Source organism: Dipodomys merriami, unplaced genomic scaffold (genome assembly GCF_024711535.1).
Source record: "Dipodomys merriami isolate MVZ:Mamm:240054 unplaced genomic scaffold, mDipMer1.0.p SCAF_10, whole genome shotgun sequence".
Classification (NCBI taxonomy): Eukaryota; Metazoa; Chordata; class Mammalia; order Rodentia; family Heteromyidae; genus Dipodomys; species Dipodomys merriami.
The window spans coordinates 47,290,984-47,310,078 of record NW_027202271.1 but is presented as its reverse complement, the minus strand read 5'-3'; the positions used below and the strand labels follow the sequence as shown (position 1 = coordinate 47,310,078).

At 38.0% G+C, this 19,095-nt stretch overlaps 1 protein-coding gene across 6 annotated transcripts in view; it reads right to left on the bottom strand.

The window, feature by feature from the left end:
- Cfap54 (cilia and flagella associated protein 54) overlaps positions 1-1,299 on the bottom strand; it is a 248,380-nt gene extending 247,081 nt beyond the window's left edge. For all 6 annotated transcript variants that reach the window (XM_069990518.1, XM_069990555.1, XM_069990527.1 and 3 more), the window contains exon 1: positions 836-1,299. In XM_069990518.1, coding sequence (XP_069846619.1) covers positions 836-1,161 — 326 coding nt within the window. In that variant the 5' untranslated portion in view covers positions 1,162-1,299. The remainder of the gene's footprint in view (positions 1-835) is intronic.
- Between the last annotated feature and the right edge of the window lie 17,796 nt (positions 1,300-19,095).

The following is a 19,095-nucleotide window of genomic DNA, read 5'->3' as shown; positions in this document are numbered from 1 at the left end:
CGTACAGATGAGTCATAAAATCAAGGGAAAAAAATCTCTGTGATCCTAATTGCAATATAATAATAAACTGCACATGTTCACAGGATAACACACTTCATATCAAGAAGGTCTTGAAATGTGAAACAAGTCCTATCCAGAGTGTGGGTCCTAGTTGGAACAGGAAGGGAGAACAGAGGAGGTGAAGGAGGATGCAATACTCTATGTACATGTGTGACAAATGAAACAATGAAGCTTCCTGAGATTGGTTTGAAAGTGGGGAGCCAAGGCCTGGAGATGAGGCTGATCAAAGTACACTGCATGTACATATGGACATATCAAAATGAAACTCCCTTGTACAACTAATTGATGTAGAGGGGCGAACTTCCTTGAAGAACTAAACCATCTCAAAGTTATTCCTCGAATCTTCTTCCAATTCCAAACCGTGTATTTACCAAATAAATGCGGCGTTGTGAACCCCACTGAAGACACCATAAAACAATTCACCTGGAGTAGCTATGAGGAAAAAAACTCAGAACAAACAGGAGTTAATGAAATTTTATTATTATTGTTGTTGTTGTTATTTTGACCTAAGCAGGAAACTGGGATGTGTTAAGTACCGAGAATCACGGCCAATCGTAGCGACGAATCTCCACTTCTGGAACTTGGCTTGTCCGAGGCCCTCGGGTCAGGTCAGGCCGGGTCGGGTCGGGTCGGGTCGGGACAGGTCGGTCAGGCCCGGCCCAGCACCCAGCAGGCCGACCGCGCTCCCGCCAACCCCCCCCCCCCCCCCCCGGGCCGCCGCCGCCGCAGGCCCTCCACCAGCCGGCGCCCGCCCCGGCGCCCTACCTCTGCTTACCAACGTCGCCGGAACTCGGGCTTCGGTTCCTCCGTCGTCGCCAGCGCCTTCTTTTTCCTCATAAAACCTAACAACTCCCGAATCTCCTTCTCGAAAGAGGCCAGCAGAGGGTTTTTAGCGTCCAACGGCCCGTAAAACGCGGCAATGGGCAGCTTCTCCTCAGGACACGTCCAGCGAAGCAGCGGACTCCAGCAGACCTTGGACTCCTGGGGTGACTTCAGAGGGACCGTGATGGTCGGTGGTGGGGTCGGTGGAAGCTCCGGTGGCGATGATGTCGAGGGAGAGTCATCGGATGGAGAGCTCATCAAGGTGCCGGACGCCGCCATGTTGAAGCCACCACCGCCCGGCCGGAGCGTGTGTGTACACGCGGTTGCCTGGCGACGGTCTCCTAGCAACCAAGCAGCCCGCGAGCTTTCCGTCAAACACAGCGACCCCTACCGTGCAGAGGAAGAACAAAACCAGACTAGAAGGATGCTCTGGAGGTTGTCATGTTGTCCAAGTGGCACTTCTGAAGAAATCAAAATGCCAGAAGGTTCTGAACAGACAAAGCAGTGAGGACTGGAGCTGAAAATTTACCATCACAAATCCAGGCTATGCTTTACCGCTCCCTATTTTTTTAACCACATTTGAACCCTAGTGGTATTTACTAGGCATTGTTCTAAGCACTTGAAACTTAGTCTCAAGATCTTTGATCTCATTTGATCCTCGTAGCCACTCCACAACCTGGGGTACTGTTAGTATCTTAAGTGTGTCACTGTGCAGGATATCAAAGTTTAGGGAGGACAAATAATTTGACCAAGGTCAGTAAAACCACAAGGTCAGACCATTTGCCAATCTTGTGACTCCAAACCCTAGGATCAGAAAAAAAATAATTTGTATTGATTACAGGAATAAGCCCTCCCAAATGAAGCTTCAAAATCGAAATTAGGAAACTTTAGGACAAAAAGTTTAACAATCAAGTACCTGCCACGGATCCATTTGCTTCCATTTATACATTCAGTTCTGTGTGTGCAATATGAAATGAAGTCTGTGCCTCTAATAACTATGATTTTTTATTTATTTGCAATTCAATCTTATTAGTGTCCATTTTACTCAACCTTAATAATTTGACATTAATACATACTAATGGCTTGAAGTGTTAACTCTCAGGATATTTTTGCATTTTTAAACAGGGACAGTTACAAAGAAAGTTGTTCTTTCCCTGCATATCATGAGCCCCAGAGTCAAATTTATTACTGTATGTTTTACGTTTCAACTAATAATCTGCATTCCTTATAAAATTAAGAGAAGAAACAAAGCTGGCTCTTCAAAAAAAAAAGTTCCTTCACACTGAAAAACACCCAGTTCTTTCACACATAAAAGTAAAGATGGTGGTCTTAATGCCCTATTCTCCCATTAAGAAGCTTATTAGCCCACAGCCTGATTTCTTTCAGCCCTGACCTAATTTTTTGGAGGTGTTGTGGGCCTATCCTAATTTATAAGGCTAATATGTGATGTGTACTGTACCCCAATCATTTTTGAAGGAAGATGTCAGCAATTTTGCTCATCAAGACAAGTAATTCTGACCACAAAACCTTCCTATCAAAGCAGTAAAATGCAATGATGCCTCACTGTTGGAGTCTAGTTCTCTAAATTAGGATATTAGGATAAATATAGTACTTTTTTTTTGAGACAGTGTTTTAGGATCTTGCTACATAGCCACATCTGCCCTCAAATTCAGGATCCTCCTGCCTCTGCTTCCAAGAGCTGGAAGCAAAATGTATTTTTTAAAGACTATATCTTATCTCTAGGTGAGCAGTTAAAAATAAAGAACTTAGAGAATTTAGATCTAATGGGGAAAAATTCATCCTTGGACATTTACCCCCCCAAAAAAGTATTGATAGACATTTTTGAGAGTTCAGCTTGGTGAACTGTCTTATTCTCATCTTCCTCTTATTTTTTGATATATGCCAGACTTGTCCACTTCAGAATCAAAAGCTAGTACAGCTTGCTATTGAGAACTATCTATTATATTGATGAAAGTGAAATTGCAGGATTCAATTAAAGTGGGCAGAGAAGAGGGAAAAAAAAGAAAACAAAGTGGGATTTTTCTGCCCTGTGGTCTGCTTGTTCTCACAAATGACCTTTCTTGTAGTATTCAGATTTCAAAGTCAGGGGTAAAAGAAATGTGACTAATTAAATTCAAATACTTGAATTATGAAACATTACATCTTAGTCATCTTCCTCCTTTTACATACTTAAGTTGACAATGCTTAACTTGCATTAGTTTTTGGAAGCTGAATACTAATAGGTGTTAGATTCTGAATCATCATCCTGGTGAGGTGGAAGTTTCCATTTGCACAGTTCCAATTATATTTGAGGCATCTTTAATGTGTTAGCAATGTTATTTTTCTTATAATAAGATGCAGCCATTATAATATCTCTTCTATTTGCTTGTCACTTTGCTTTATTCTTTCCTCTATAATGAAAGAATGGAGTGAGGCAACTACTGTGTCTGACAGGGCTAAGTAATGTAAATAGCTTCCTTATAAATAATGTAAATTTCTATTTCTTATTATTAATGCCTTGGCAGGCTGCAAGGATCCTTTTATTTTTTTGCCCATTCAAGATTCTTTTTATCTGAAGTTACTGGTAGAGAAATAACAAATAAGTTTAGTAATTTAAATAATAAATAAGGTTGGTAATTTAGTTGTTAATTACTTGAACTGTCCCAAATAGATGTAAGTCCTTACAAAGAAAAAAAGCACAAAAATTTTTCTTGCCCACCTTGTCTCCTAAAATGTAGACATAGAAACTGTTCATCCATTCATTCAGTTAAATGTAACCATTTCTGTAATGTGTCCACATGATGCATGGATGAGCCCACACATTCCCTATAGCTAACCACAATTAAAAGGCATTCTGTGGTGTTTGTTATAATGGTTTTTAAGTGTCATATAGGCACCAGTAGCTCATGCCTATAATCCTAGCTACTAAAGGGGCTCCAGTTAACCACCAAAACACCAGAGGTGAACCTGTAAGCGCTCAGGTGATTGAGCGCTTATCCTTGAGCAAAGCAGCTCAGGGACAGCACCTAGGTTCTGAATTCAAGCCCCAGCACCGAGAGAGAGAGAGAGAGAGAGAGAGAGAGAGAGAGAGAGAGAGAGAGAGAGAGAGAGAGAGAGAGAGAGAGAGAGAGAGAGAGAGAGAGAGAGATATTAATTCAGTGTTAGGATTCTGTTAAATATTGTCTCCTTTCTAATCAAGCAATATTATGGATAATGGAGGACTTCTGTATTCATGATGCTCTCCTATGCATCTTCTCCTGCTTCCAGCTACCCTTTATTAGCTGGATCCTGAAATTCCTTTGGCATGTGGTTTATTTCTTCTCAGAATAGAACTTGTAATTTCCTGCTCAGGCTGTGCTTAAACCTGACTTTGCTTTTCAGCCAGAAGGCAATCAAGTACGTTGGGGGTATGTTTAGAAAAAAACAAGCCTCATCTTGAAAGGCACCTGCTTCAGATTAGGTCATTGTATGTTCCCCCAGGCAAGAAGAAATTGTTTTTCTCTGGCAAGTGGTTAGGGACTCTTTCTGAAAGATGGAAGGCACAAAGGAATTCAGGAATGCTGACTTCTTAGGCTTATGTACATGTAAATCTCTACTTTATGTTTCTGGGCCCATGCTTAGGATATTTGCTATATTCCAGGCCTGGTTTTTGGCAAAGTCTACCCTGCTGATTCCCCAAGCTGAAAAAGAGGCACTCTGCCTTTTGAATCATACATACCTTATGCCCTAAAACAATTGAGTCCTTGTTGCCCTTCAAGCAGGTGGGCCATTCAATTCTAAAATTCCAACCCTTGGATCCCTTTTTTAACTACATTCTTATTTTGTTGACTTGAGGTTCCTAAAAAAAAAGATAAATAATAATAATTAATTAATTCAAACTTTTTTTTCAAAAACTGTTTGAGGAAATGGCAAGTGCTAGCATTTTGTATTTTTATATGCTGTTGTAATTCCAGTGAATTATAAGAAAGATGGGAATGAGGGAGATAGACTACAAGAATTTATAGTAGCCAATGAATCATCAAGCAGTACATCCAGTGGCTCAGTTAGGTGGGGTATCTCCCTTCAGGGTATAGAGACATTTTTAGTACTAAAATTTTGAACACAGGGCTCTGCACTTGCTGGACAAGAATTCTACCACTTGAGCCATGCCCTCCACCCTTTTTGCTTTAATTATGTTCTGAGTAGGGTCTCATTTCTTACCTAGCCCAACTTAGAATGCAGTCCCTGTGCTTTCTGCCTAGCTGAGTGATAGGCACATGCCACCATGTCTAGCTTTTTTTATTGAGATGATGGTCTCATGAACTTTTCTCCTCAGGCTGGTCTGAACCAGAACTAAGATGCTCTCAATCTCAGCCTCCCAAATAGCTAAGATTACAAACATGAGCCACCTGATCTCAGGCTATATAGAGTTTCTCATATGTAGAGTAGTCTACAGCAAAGTCTACCAAAATCTAAGAGGGAGCTGAAAAGAAAAATATGTAACTACTGTCTCCCACCACCATACATGCAAGGTGGATTGCCCAGCCCCTTAGCTGCTAGAAATGACAAATCTCATAGTTGGTAATGCAGTGTTCTAATTCAAGTGATAGAAGAGCACAGAAACCCCAGACAGTGGCTTTCAGGGGATGGAATCAGGCACCCAGCCTGGAGGGATGTCACCACAGCAGCAGCCGGAAGGGTGCAGGTAGTGCAGGACCCAGTAGATTAGTTAAGACAGGAAGTTCAAAGCAGCGCCTAAGGATAGATAGTCCAAATGTAAGCTGTGCAATGAACAACTCCTGGTCTCCCTTTGTTCCTCTGACATGTTATTAATGTCATTAATGTCTGGGTTGCCTCACTGTCTGTAGCCTTCCTGCCTAAGTAATTATGTGTATTAAATTTCTATTCTTGCTACTTAAACTGGCCTATTGGGGAATTTTGCTTCAAGAAAGATGGAATAAATTTACATTTTTTTCTTTCTCTCTCTCTCACACACAACATATATACATATATTTTTTTTCTCGGCAGCATATATAGAACAAACCTAAGATCACTCTGCAAGGTAGAAGAAGAACATGGGACCCAAGAAACAACTTCATGTCATGTAGAATGAAGCCAAGAACCTGGACACACCAATGGAACACACTGAAGGGAAAATTACTAGAAAATCCTTCTGCTTTAAACAGAGAAGCAGGAAAGGGGCAGCTGAGCAGGATGATCAGCTTGTAGATAGTAACATTCTTTTCTAGCCTAGTGTCACACAAGTAACTTCAATTTCCATCTTCAAGTCCTCCAGCAAAGGTCAAATAGAGTCAAGACTTTTTGCTGTCACCAGAGTGTAACAAGGTACTTAAATTACCTAGGGAAGAGCTAGAAGGAACCAGGACATCCATCATCACCTGGAGATTATGTGATAACCCTCGCCATTCCTTCCTGGGGTGATGTCCAGAAGAGGTCAAGACTCTCATTACAACCCACTAGTAGCACAGCTACTCACTCTCTCATGATGTCATTATATGATGATCAATGCAGTACTGCCTTTCTCAGTCCATGAACATCCAGTAGTAAGGAAAAATTCCTTTCATTCAAAAAGAAAAATCTTAAATCAATAATCCAAACTGCCATCTCAAATAAAAAAGAACAAGAGGGGCTGGGAAGATGGCTCAGTGGTAGAGTGTATGCCTTGCATGCATGAGGCCCTGGGTTCAATTCCTCAGCACCACATAAGCAGAAAAAGCCAGAAGTGGCGCTATGGCTCAAGTGGTAGAGCGCTAGCCTTGAGCTGAAGAGCTGAAGGACAGTGCCCAGTCCATAGTTCAGGCCCCACGACCAAAAAAAAAAGAACAAGAAAAATGAAGCAGAAGAAAAAGAATAGGAATCACTGAAATTTAAATGACTGATTGGACATTGACATAAATTGAAAGTGCATGTATCTTGTGAGAAAGATTAAAGTAATCAATATGATATCTGTGTGTATCTTTACACAGTACCTAGACCAAAGTATTTAATAATGTTAGTTTTTATTATTGAGCTTGTATTATTTCTTTTATCACTTATTAACAAATAACCATTTCTTTCTACAATTGTTGTCATTCAAAAAACTATTGGGTTTTCTTTTTGAAAATAAAAATATAAAAGCAATTGTTTAGATGAAAAGTTCAACTTTCATAAAGACTTCGTTCAGATGATCTGAAAGCTAACAGAAAATTTCTATTTAATCACTATTGTGTATTTTAAAATCTCAGTAACAAACCCTTTTCACAGTATCGTGAGTATGATACTCAAATCACCAGGTTCCCTGTCAACAAAAACTTTGGGTTTTATTTTCATGGTTCCTCACCACATAGGAGGTGGGGGGGGGGGCGGGTTGTTTATTTTGTTTTCCAGCTTTCTAGGTAGGAAGTAAAAAACAATTTAAAAAAACAGTTGAAGATAAAATTGGTGAGTGTGTGTCCTAAATGTTCAAAACAATGTCCTAAATGTTTAGTTGTCACTCTTTGAGTAATTGTTGAATGAAAATGTGAATAAACAAAAATCAATGGGTGACAAATGTGGAAGGCAACAGAAAATGAAAATTTTGAAATAAATCCAAGTTTTCAACCCTGAAGACTTGACAGAATAGTAATGATGTTAATCGTTCAGATAAATAGCATAAGAGATGACCTCAGGAGCCTCCTATATACAGCTTTGGGATGGCTAATCAATGTGTGTTAAACTCTTTGCTCCAAAAAACATTTCCATTTACCCAGCATTTTTGTTTGGACCATGCAACTCCAACATCAACTATATGGCAATTGGACCAAAAATGAACACTTGACCTCCCTGGGCCAGTCAGATTCTTTCTTCCATAGGATCTGAAACAGATTTTGCTAAGTGTAATGGAACTGAATACAAAGGGGATGAACTTCTGCCAAAAGCTCAGAGAAGCAGAGAACACTGTTTGAGGGAAAGAAAAGCAACATGTCTCAGAAAAATAAAGCCCCCTTCTTGGGAGCCCAGACTTCCCAGCCTCATAAAGAATTCTCCTTTGAGGGCCAATGGCAAGTAAACAGACTTGTTTTCTGAGGCTTGAGTCAAAAATCATTGGCTAGATAGGGAGGAAGATGATTGACACATTTGCGGGAAAATCAAATCTCATTTCCTTTCCCTCTTCAGAAATACTGGTTCCTCTGGATATCATCATATTGATCCAAATAAACCAAGCTCAAAGAGTCAAATACCACATGTTTTGCTCATATGTGGAATCTAGGTCTAATATGATCATAATAAAAATTTTATTTATACTAATTTGTTGAATAGTATCTTGTATAACTACTTAAAATGATAAAAATAATTTTAAAAAATAGTAACAGCCAGGCACTCATTGCTTATGCCTCTAATCCCAGCATCTCAGATCTGAAGACCTCAGTTCAAATCCAACCTGTTTAGGAAATCCCATTTATCCAATTAAGCACCAAAAAGCTGAAAGTGGAACTATGGCTCAAGAGCTAGAGCATTAGCTTTAATCTCAGGAGCAATGCCCAGTCCCTGAGTTCAAGCCCCAGGACCACTGACACACAAACACACACAGTCGTCATCATCATCATCATCATCATCATCATCATCATCATCATCATAAATGGACATGAATGTAAAGGTAGGGCAATGGAGATGAATCAGGAGGAGGGGGATAAGAGGGTTCAGGAAAAGGAGGGAGTTTGAAATATATTACATGTATAAGTATGAAGCTCACCAAATACTGGTTAAAAGGGAATGGAGGGAGTTAAGGGTATAAAATAGAAGGAGTGGCCGGGCAGCAGTGGCTCATGTCTGTAATCCTAGCTACTCAGGAAGCTAAGATCTGAGGATCATGGTTCAAAGCCAGCCCAGGCAGAAAAGTCTGTGAGATGCTTAACCACCAGAAAACTGGAAATGGTGCTGTGGCTCAAGTGATAGAGTGCTCACCTTGAGCTAAAGAGCTGAGGAACAGTGCCCAGGCCCAGAGTTCAAGCCCCATAACCAAAAAAAAAAAAAAAAAAAGAGGAAGAAGTGAACTTGCTCAAAGTACACTGTATGCTTATATTACGTATGAAATTTTCACAATGCAACTCCCTTGTACTATGAACGATTCTTAAAATTAAAAAAATAATAAGAAAAGCAATATTGATTCTTCAGCTGACCAATTTTGAATACAGTTCCAGGCCTTTCTCTTTCTATCCTTTCAAGAAATCAGAAGATCTCTAATCTTACAACTTAGGTATACACATTTTTTAAATGTTTTATTGTTAATATGAAGGTGATGTATAGAAGAGTTATAGTAACATAAGTCAGGTAATGAGTACATTTCTTTTTGGACAATATTACTCCTTCCCTTGCTCTGTCTCAGTTTTTCCCTCCCTTTTCCTCCCACAAGTCATATAAATTCATTTTCAGCATAGTGTTGTGCATTTGTTTACTGCTTGAAATATTTGTATACCTTATACTCAGAAGAAAAGGAGATTTGGACTTGTCCATCCCTTCTAGAAAATAGTCCTGAAAGAAGGAAGAACTGTCAAGAGTAAGGTAAGATCATCAGAGACCAGTATACAGAAAGGTTTTCATGAATACAAATGGCTCCATAGCATGGAGTTGTTTCCTTGGAATATAAGAAGAAAATGAAACAAAAAAATATACACGTGCACATCTAAAGGAAACAGGGAGGAGGGCACAGAATCAGAGGAAAATGGATGAAAATATACAACAGAGGGGCCCATCAGCAGCACTGGACATTGATGAAAGTGAACTAAGCAACTCAAGGGCAGCGATGGGAAGGAAGGAATGAGAGTGAAAGAGGGAACTAAGCAAAAGGAAAGAAATGTACATATCACCTGATTTGGAAGGAATAGTTTTACTATTAAAGTTTGTAGAGTTCATAAGCTTTGTAGATTAAGGTAATGATGATTATCACTGTGAAGGTTAAAATGTGTTTGTGACTTTAGCTAAGTATAACTATGCCACCATACTGTGGAATTTATGTAATCACTTAATCTCAATAAAGAAATATTTGGAGAAAAATATATGGGAAAATTCAAGCTGCAGAATATTATACAAGCAGTGAAATGTATGTCATTTCCTAATTGCCTTGTGGCTTCAATACCTCTTCACAACACCTTGGGGAAAAAAATAGTCTGCAAAGTTCAAACCAACTCTTTGCAAATTGATTTCTTAATGTCACTAGGCTTCACACACTCACAACCCACGCTCTTTCAGTTGCTAAGTGCACTGGATTGTCACAGTATGTTCCAGAGGCTCTGGATTTTTCTCAAATGTGAAAGATATGCCTCTAATTAGAAGCAAAGCCCTTGTCTTTCAAAGACAATATCTTTTAAAAACAAACAATACTCATTAGATTTCCAAATCAAATTAAACTCATTTCCCAAAGCAAAGTTTATAAACTTGCAAATTCAATACTATCTTGCAATGTAGAACTGAAAGATGATTTATAGATCAGTTTTGTATGATTAGCTTTACTTCGTTAGGAAAGAAATCATAGAATGACACTAAACATTTTTTCCCTTTAGTACTAATAACTTCTATTGATGAGATGTATTACAAAAGGCCCGATTATTTTTTGTTTGTCATTTTGCTTTGTTTTGTGTTTCTTAAGACAAGGTCTCACATATATGGCCCAAGCTGGCCTGGGATTTGCAAACCTATCTCTGCTCCTCAAATACTGGGCTTACAAGCCTGAACCACTACACTTAAATACCTTTCAAAAGAAGAAGAAAAAAAGGAAATCAAATAAAGTATCATCCATCACACAAAGGTAATAATCACAGCATAGGGCTTGAAAGCATAGTCTTTAAATAACAGATCCTTAGTGAGTAAAAAGTGAACTGTGTATATATGGAAATTAAGTATCTAAGAAGACTATTCTCTCAAATAAGATGAGAAGACATATACTGTTCTGTAAGTGGTTATGGATAATGGGTTATCTATCTGACTGAAAGTAAAGTTCAATTTCTACTTTATATCATACCAAAAACCTAGGATATTAAAAAACCAAACACAAACCACAAAATACATATACAACATCCTACAAAAAATATGGAATAATTGCATACATAACACAATACACAAAACAGATACAAACAACCACAAGAAAATATAGAATAATTTCATATAGAACACACATACAATGTATAAGAAAAAAGGCTACTTTCTCTATTATGTTATAATTGTATATCCAAAAGGAATACTAATATTGAATTTCTGATAAATGAATGTTCAATGAACAAAATAATAAAGTAAGCTAGATATAATCACTGGAAGACTGATATAGATCTATATATTTATATATAACTTGGACTAAGATTTTATAAAGCAAGTTCTAGCAAAGAATTTTTAAGGTGAGCCAAAGGAAATATAATTAAAGAAGAGATATATAATTTAGATATTTATAGCTTACTTAAGTCATTTCATATGAAAAGCAACACTTTTCACCATAAGTAGGCCCTATTCGATTCTTTTCTTCAATGTACATATGCATAAGCAATTAAAGATAATTAAATTTTAACTGAGTCTCCTATACTTTGATGGGCTCAGTCTGGTAACCTTAAGGAAAAGCCAAATACTGTGTTTTATGCATTTTCCTAAATTTAGATTGTGTCTTTTGGAATTAACAGCTTCTTGTTTTATAGATATGATACAGATTTCTCTGTTTCCCGTATTTATTTTGTTTCCTCACAAAGAATTTCTTCTATTTCTATAGTGTGGCATCACATTTATGTGTTGCTACTTTGCCTCAAATGTTTGTACTCCTTGGCTACCTATTTACAATTATAATTTCATATGTAGGTTGACCTACTTGATAGCTGGTATGTTTTCATTTATTAAATTCTTTGTCCTCTTGGCAACTAGTGCAGGAAGAAGACTATATGTCCAAGAGGTTTTCTCTTTGGTGCTTTCTACCCTATGACCAAAGGAAATCATACCCTGGTATGCCTGTGATGGTTATAGGTTAACCCTCTTCTCTGGCATATTGTTATTATTGTTATTGTTGTTATTATTATTTGTGTGACTGTGTGTGTGCATGTGGTAGTACTGGGGCTTGAACTCAGGGCCTAAGCGCTGACCTTTGCTTTTTCACCCCAGGCTGGTACTCTACCTTTTGAAGCATAGCTCCACTTCCAACTTTTTGTTGGTAAATTGGAGGCGAGTCTCTCAATTTTGTCCACTGGAGCTGGCTTCAAACCAAGGTCCTCAGATCTTAACCTCCTGAGTAGCTAGAATCCTAAGTGTAAACCACTAGCATCCTGCCTGCTATATTATTAATGGTGCTTTTTTTCAATCAAATGTTTCTCAGTTTAGACAATAAATGGAAGTTAGTTTGGAATACCATCTCTCATCTCAGTACTCACCTCAACAATATCTGGAAACAAATATCCCAGTTAATTTAGTAGTTCATAACTTTGACTGAGGGATAAATGCTATGGCCAGCACCTGGAGAATAAAAGACTGTTTTTCCTCTTCATTTGCCCCTGTACTTAATTATTCTTTTGGCTGCCTGCCTTGGTCTCCATTGCCTAACAGCTTAGGTTTATTTATCAGGGATCATCAGAGCTATTATCTTTCACCTAAATAGGATTATAGATTTTTTTTACTCTTGATTTGTCATGTGTGTCTAGCCCCCTCCACCTTAATATCAATTCTATAATTACACCTATACTATTGCCTATATTATTAACAATAATTATAGGTAAGATGTGAAAATTTATTGGTATTAGGCACTATTCAAAGCTTTTGGCTTGTATCAATCTCCCCAATAACACTAAGAGGTTGGTCCTTGATCTCCATTTTCCAGATATGAACATTGAGGTCTAGAGAGGATAAGTAACCTACCCAGAAACTGGAATATCCAAAGAGAGTCAGCTAGTTAAGCAGAACACAGCTGTTTGGTTCACAATAAATATTTTTAACATCACATACATCCCTCTGTCAAACAACAGCTCTCTTCTTGGCTTCCCTGAACTGGTTTAGGTTTAATACTTCTTTATGATCTGTCATTTCTGTGGGATTTGGAGAGGAAGAGGAGTTAACCTATGAACTCAACTCATGAATCAGAAGCTTTATTAAGCTGTGTTCTTCAAACTTGGGTGTTCTGCCATATTGAAAAGTGTTCTGGGGCTAGGAGGGTGGCTCAGTGGTAGAGCACTTGCCTTGCATGCCTGAGGCCCTGGGTTTGATTCCTCAGCACCACATAAGAAAAAAAGAAAAAAGCCGGAAGTGGCACTGTGGCTCAAGTGGTAGAGCGCTAGCCTTGAGCTGAAGAGCTGAGGGACAGCGCCCAGGCTCAGAGTTCAGGCCCCACGACCGGACCCTCCCCCCCAAAAAAAAATAAAATAAAAAATGGAAAAGTGTTCTGTATGATGACATGGGCAGTCACTACCTATTAGCTCATATGCACAAATATCTACACACCACTTCTCACTGTTAGGTCCGTCTGGAAAAGTGGATAAAGATTTGGCATAAAAAGAGGAAAGGGGCCATGGAATTTTCAACATTCTCTTGCACACTCACTGCCGGTCCATGGTAGGGCCACTCCAGTTATACAACACAGCATCCCTTAACAACACCCCAAATATTTTAAATCGGAAGCAGTGAGGAATGACTGAGGACAGCCCCATCATTTCACTAAGAAAAAGAAGTATAAAGAGAACAAGTGGCTTACCCACAACTCCCAGTCAATTAGTGTAATTAGTGAGCAGGCCAGAATTAGTGCCCTTGATGAGGCCAGTTCTACCCACTCTTTCACTGCCTCTCTGATTCATTGCTTTGGAAGCAGACAGAAAAAAAGTATCAACATTGTGTTGTTGTTATGTCTAGAAATGACATACAATGGCTGGTACTGGGGTTTTGAATTCAGGGCCTTAGGTTTGCTAGACAGTAGTTCTACCACTGAGGTATATCTTTTCTGCACTAGTTAATTTGAAATACGGTCTTGCTTCCTGCCTGGACCTTGATCCACACATTTTAGACTTTCTGTCTAGGGTAAGAGGCACTTACTGGTTGAGAATGGATCTCTTGAAATTCTTTCCTTTTTTTGGGGGGGAGGGTTGGATGGGGGGGTGAGTTACCTCAATGATCTTGTCAGTTTCAGCCTGGCAAGTAACTAGGATTACTGGCATGAATCACTGCACCTGCCTTTAAATGGTTTTTATGTTAAATTGATCTAAATGTTCTGAGAAAAAAAATACCTTAAGGAAAACTAATACTTGATTACTGTATCTGTCATAGCTCTGTGTGTTATTTTCATTTTTTTCTCTATGATGTATAAGTTGGCTTAGTAAACTCAGTATATCATTGTCTCTTAGATAATAATAAATGAACTCTCAGGCTCAAATGAACCATTTCATCTCTACCAACTCACCTGCCAAGCACAACAAGCCTTGAGGCCCAGTTCCTAGGGTAATCTGCATCACCCTTCTGCCAGATCAGCAATATTATTCTACTTTTCTTATTTTTCCTGATAGCAATCTGCTTTCGGCTGTGTAGCTACATTCTAGAAATTGCATTATTTGAAAGGCTGAAAAAATGGAACATAAAATAAAAAGGGGGTAGAAATAAAGTAGTTCATAACTTGTCAAGAGATTTCACATTCTAAAGAAATAAAAATGGCACTTTTGTCTGGGAACAAAAGATAATATGCACAGATAAAAATGGGGAGGAAGAGTCAATAATTTTTTAATTGTTTTGGCTGTACCAGGGATTCACACTCCAGCAAGCTCCAACTGCTGAGCCCCACCTCCAGAGCCTACTTCCTTCTGGTTAATTTTTAGGATAGGATCTCACTTCCTGTCCAGGTGAGATCAGCCTGTGTTCAGTTTCCCAGTAAGAGATGTGAAGTAACACATCCAATTCTTTATTGAGAAGAGGATCCTGTAAAAAAAAAAAAAAGTTTTTGCCTGGGTTGACCTTGAACCACAATCCCCAAAAGAAAAAGTCTCAGCTTCCCAAGTAGCTAGGATTACAGACATGAACCACTGGTGAGTGGCTTAATTTTAGCAATTGTCCTAAAGAATAGGTAGCCATTGACACTTAATAATCTTTAGAAATTGAATTCTAAAATTGCCCATTGCCTATTAACTGTAAGTTGGAGATAACATTCATAATTTGGAAGAACTTTGTCTTCTCTTCCTATAGCTTTCAATCTGGAAAGTAACAATTAGGAAAATCCACTATTCCAGCTCTAACGGCCTGCAGAAAAAAATACCCAAGTTACCCCTAATTTCCTCAACAGATGAATTTCCTTGGAATAAAAACCCCTTCTACTCATTTTACCCCATTCCCAATGGCCTGGCCACCCCCTTGCCTTTTGTTACTGGAGTCCTCAGTTCCCCCTTCTTGAGAGGAACCAGAGTAATATCTTTCTTACTCCTATGAATCCTGGCTAAACCAAAACATTTTTTCTTTTTATTTTCATAGCTTTTTCACTGCTAAGTTTACATATTTGCTGTCTGTCAGCTTTCCTTAGAAAGGATGGTGTTTATCTGTTCCACTCAACATTCAACTGCTGTGTCTAGAACATCTAGGAGGTGTTGTAACTATTTTTTCAATGAGTCATTCTATTTGACTTCCTGAGAAGCTTCCAAGCATCTTGAACTCTGCAGTATGGGAGAGCTTCCTTCCTTTTCATTGGCTATTCTCACACCATTCCCACCTGATCCACACCTAGGAACTTCTCACCTCTGAAACTTTAAACTCCTTAGAAATCTACTTGAGAAATGTATTGTCTACTCTTTCCACTTCTGCAGTATATTCCATGCCTCCTTGTTACCAACTGTTTAGAAGTCTCTAATTACAACACAAATGTTCCATCAACTATAATGATTTAATTCTCACCTCCCTCTGGGGATGATGACTTCATGAAAGAGTAGTTTGGCCACTAACTTGATTTCACCCTCTTCCACTCTCTCAAACCATTCTAACTTCTATTTCAACCACTGTACCAAAATCAACTTTACCAAAGTCATCATCCAACAATCCCATTAGATTATGGGAGAAAACAAACAAAATCTAATAACAAGTATTGGGAAAGTAGGAACTTTGTTTCAAATAGCTGGAATTGAAATTGGTTCAATCATTTTGGAGAGCAATTGGTGATATCTGGTAAAGTTGAAAACATGACTTATCAACAACATATTCCCCTAGAAAAACTGTCCCACATGAGCATAGAAAGACATCTAAACCAGTTTCTCACAGAATTATTTAGAATGGTAGAAATGTAGAAATATATGTCCAATACAGTATATGTTTATACTTGTTCCTTTGAATTCACCTTTCCTTTCTTTATCAGTTTAGAACAACCATGTTTTACGCATGTGATCACTTAGAATTAATTATACTTTTCTCCAATTTTCATTATAGATGTGGGCATAATCAAGCTTTACTCTGTAATTAAAAAGGGACATGAAACTCCCTCACTTTCTCCCGGTCTGGGAGTAAACATGTGTCCTCTAGAGCTGCCCATCTTCAACCTTGAAGAGACTTTATATGGACAAGCTCAAACACAGTAGAGTAACAGGATGGAGGAGGCCTGGGTCACTGAATCTGTGATACACCCCATCATCCCTGGAAAGCTTCTTTGGATTTATACATAAGGAGAAAAATTTATGATTTTATTCAAGACTCTAGTTGGTTTGTATTGGTCATCCTCAGGAAAACGTAAGTTTCATGTTCAGAATGAGATACTCTGAAAGTGGATTCCTGACAGCAATAAATGATCAACCAACCAGAGAAATCTAACAATATGGATAAATCCCAGAAGCAGAATAATATGCACAAATTTATACCATTAATCCAACTTTTAAATGCAAAATGATATATTATTCATGGATTTATACATACTTATTTTAAAACTATGAAAACGTATGATTCATAACCACTTCAAAATAATGGTATCCTTAGAGCAAGAATTTCTCTGATTCTACATTGATTACCCAGCTGCATTACTGATTATCTTATCAGTCAGGATGGTCAAAGCCAAACCAAGCAAGCACCATTTATTTTATCTTTTAAGAGCTTTAAAGCCTGTTCTGTCTACCTCTCTAACCCTACTTATAAATGACTGCCACTTACATAAAGATTCACTCTTCCTGAATGACAAGAAGTAAGACAAGCTGTTTCTGGGACATAACTGTGAATTCCAAGCCAAGGAGAATCTTGTTTCAAACTTCAATAAAAGAAGAAAGCAGAAGAAAGTAGCTTTGGTCTACTTTACTATAACTTTTTTTTTTTTTTTTGCAAATTCATCCAACCACTGGCTCTTTCCTGAGTATATTCTGAATTAAGTTAGAGAAAATTAACCCTGTAAATTAAGAGCTGGCTTTGCTACTTTTTCTATCTGGAGGAAATTGAGCTAGAGAAAATGAAAGATTAACCAGTTATTCATTTTCAAATTTCTAATAATGATGAGAGTAATAACTCCCATTTATTGAGCTTTTGCCATAGCAGGTGCAAAGTCCAGATTCAATCCCTAGTACCAAAAAAAAAAAAAAGACACCTTGCACCACAATTCATATTATAAATCTAAAAACTGATGGTTGGCTAATGGTCATATAGGTAGAATAGGGCTCAAAATGATTCTAAAGACTTGTCTGAAGCTGGGCATAGGAGGCTCACATCTGTTATCCTAGCTATTCAGGAGGCTGGGATTTGCAGATTGTGGTTTACAGCCAGCCTGGGCAGGAAAATGCATAAGACTCTTATCTTGAATTAACCACCAGAAAACTGGAAGCGCATCTATGGCTCAAAGTAGTACAATGCTAGCCTTAAGCAAAAAATCTCAGGGACGTAGAACAGGCTCTGAGTTCAAGTCCCAAGACCAAAAAAATATAAAGAAGTGTCTGAGTCTGAAATCTATGTGATTGGCTATGATACTAGATGATTTGCCACAATGAGGAATATTTATCTAGTCACATGAGTGGATAAACTAAATAGTTGATTACATTGTGCAATTAAAAAGATAATGGCATTGTGTAATTAAAGACCATTGGAGGCTTTACTTGTCTCCAAATACCTTCTCCAGATTATGAAATATTATTAACATTATGTCCCTTTTTGGATTATCCTTTCCCCATTATATCAGTAAAATTTGTCCCTTATGAGAGATAATACACTGATCTGTAGACTAGTTTAACAAGCTACAATTTAGTTCAATCTATTAACAGTACGTTTCCTAAAAAGAGAGATACCAATATGCTTCAGTGCATAACGTAAATGACAGGAAGACAGAGTAGAGGAGATGGAAGAATGATAACAGAAACAAACTCAACAACCAAAGGAGGTTTAATTGGCACAAATCCGAGAGAGACTTTTACAATGAAATAGAGTGCCTCTCTTGGAGGCTCAGTGTTTTTAGAGGACATGTGGGGAGAAATGAGTCCATGTACAGTGCAGCGACAGTGATCAGATATTTGAGGTTTGACCACAGGGATTAAGAGATCTTAGGTGAGCAAGACCTAATAGCCACATGTAATTTTTCTTTCAAATAAAATGGTGTTCCACTGCTTCTGATTCCATCAGTAAAATGTCCTTTGAAAATTAAGCACTCTGAAAAAGAAAAACTGAGAGAGGACCCTAAACCATGAAATGATACCAAAAAAAGTGTTGTGTGTCCTGTAGATTTGGTAGTCTCAAATGAAAGAAATAAAAGTTTATAGCTGAAAAAACCTTGATGTTCACCTATCCCTTCCTTACTACAGCTAACCAAATCAGTCTTCACCAAAGAGCTTAGCTCCAGAGTCATCCATTTTTCCATAGTCAAATAAATAGGTTTTAACTGTGCAAAAATAAATCATACGTCTTTTAATTCAAAAGTCACTTCTCTCTGCTAAAAGTTGGGAGATCACAGAAAAGGAAATCATCTCCTTCACCAATTTCTTATTTCCACTATGTTTTCTTTCTGTTGTTATATAGTTTCAGGTCTTACATTCAGCTTCTTGATCTATTTTAAATTGAGTTTTATAGAGGGTACAAGATAAAGGTCAAGCGTTAATCTTCTGCATAGAGAGCTCAGTTTTCCTAGCACCATTTATTGAAGAGGTGGCGCTTTCTACAATGTATGCCTTGAATAGAGATACATGGGTTTTTAGGGTGCTTTCCATTCTGTTCCACTGGTTTATGTGTCTGTTTTTTTTTTTTTTTAATGTCACAATGTCTATTTTTCAACCACTATCCTGTTGTGGATAGTATGGTACTTTATTTATTTATTTATTT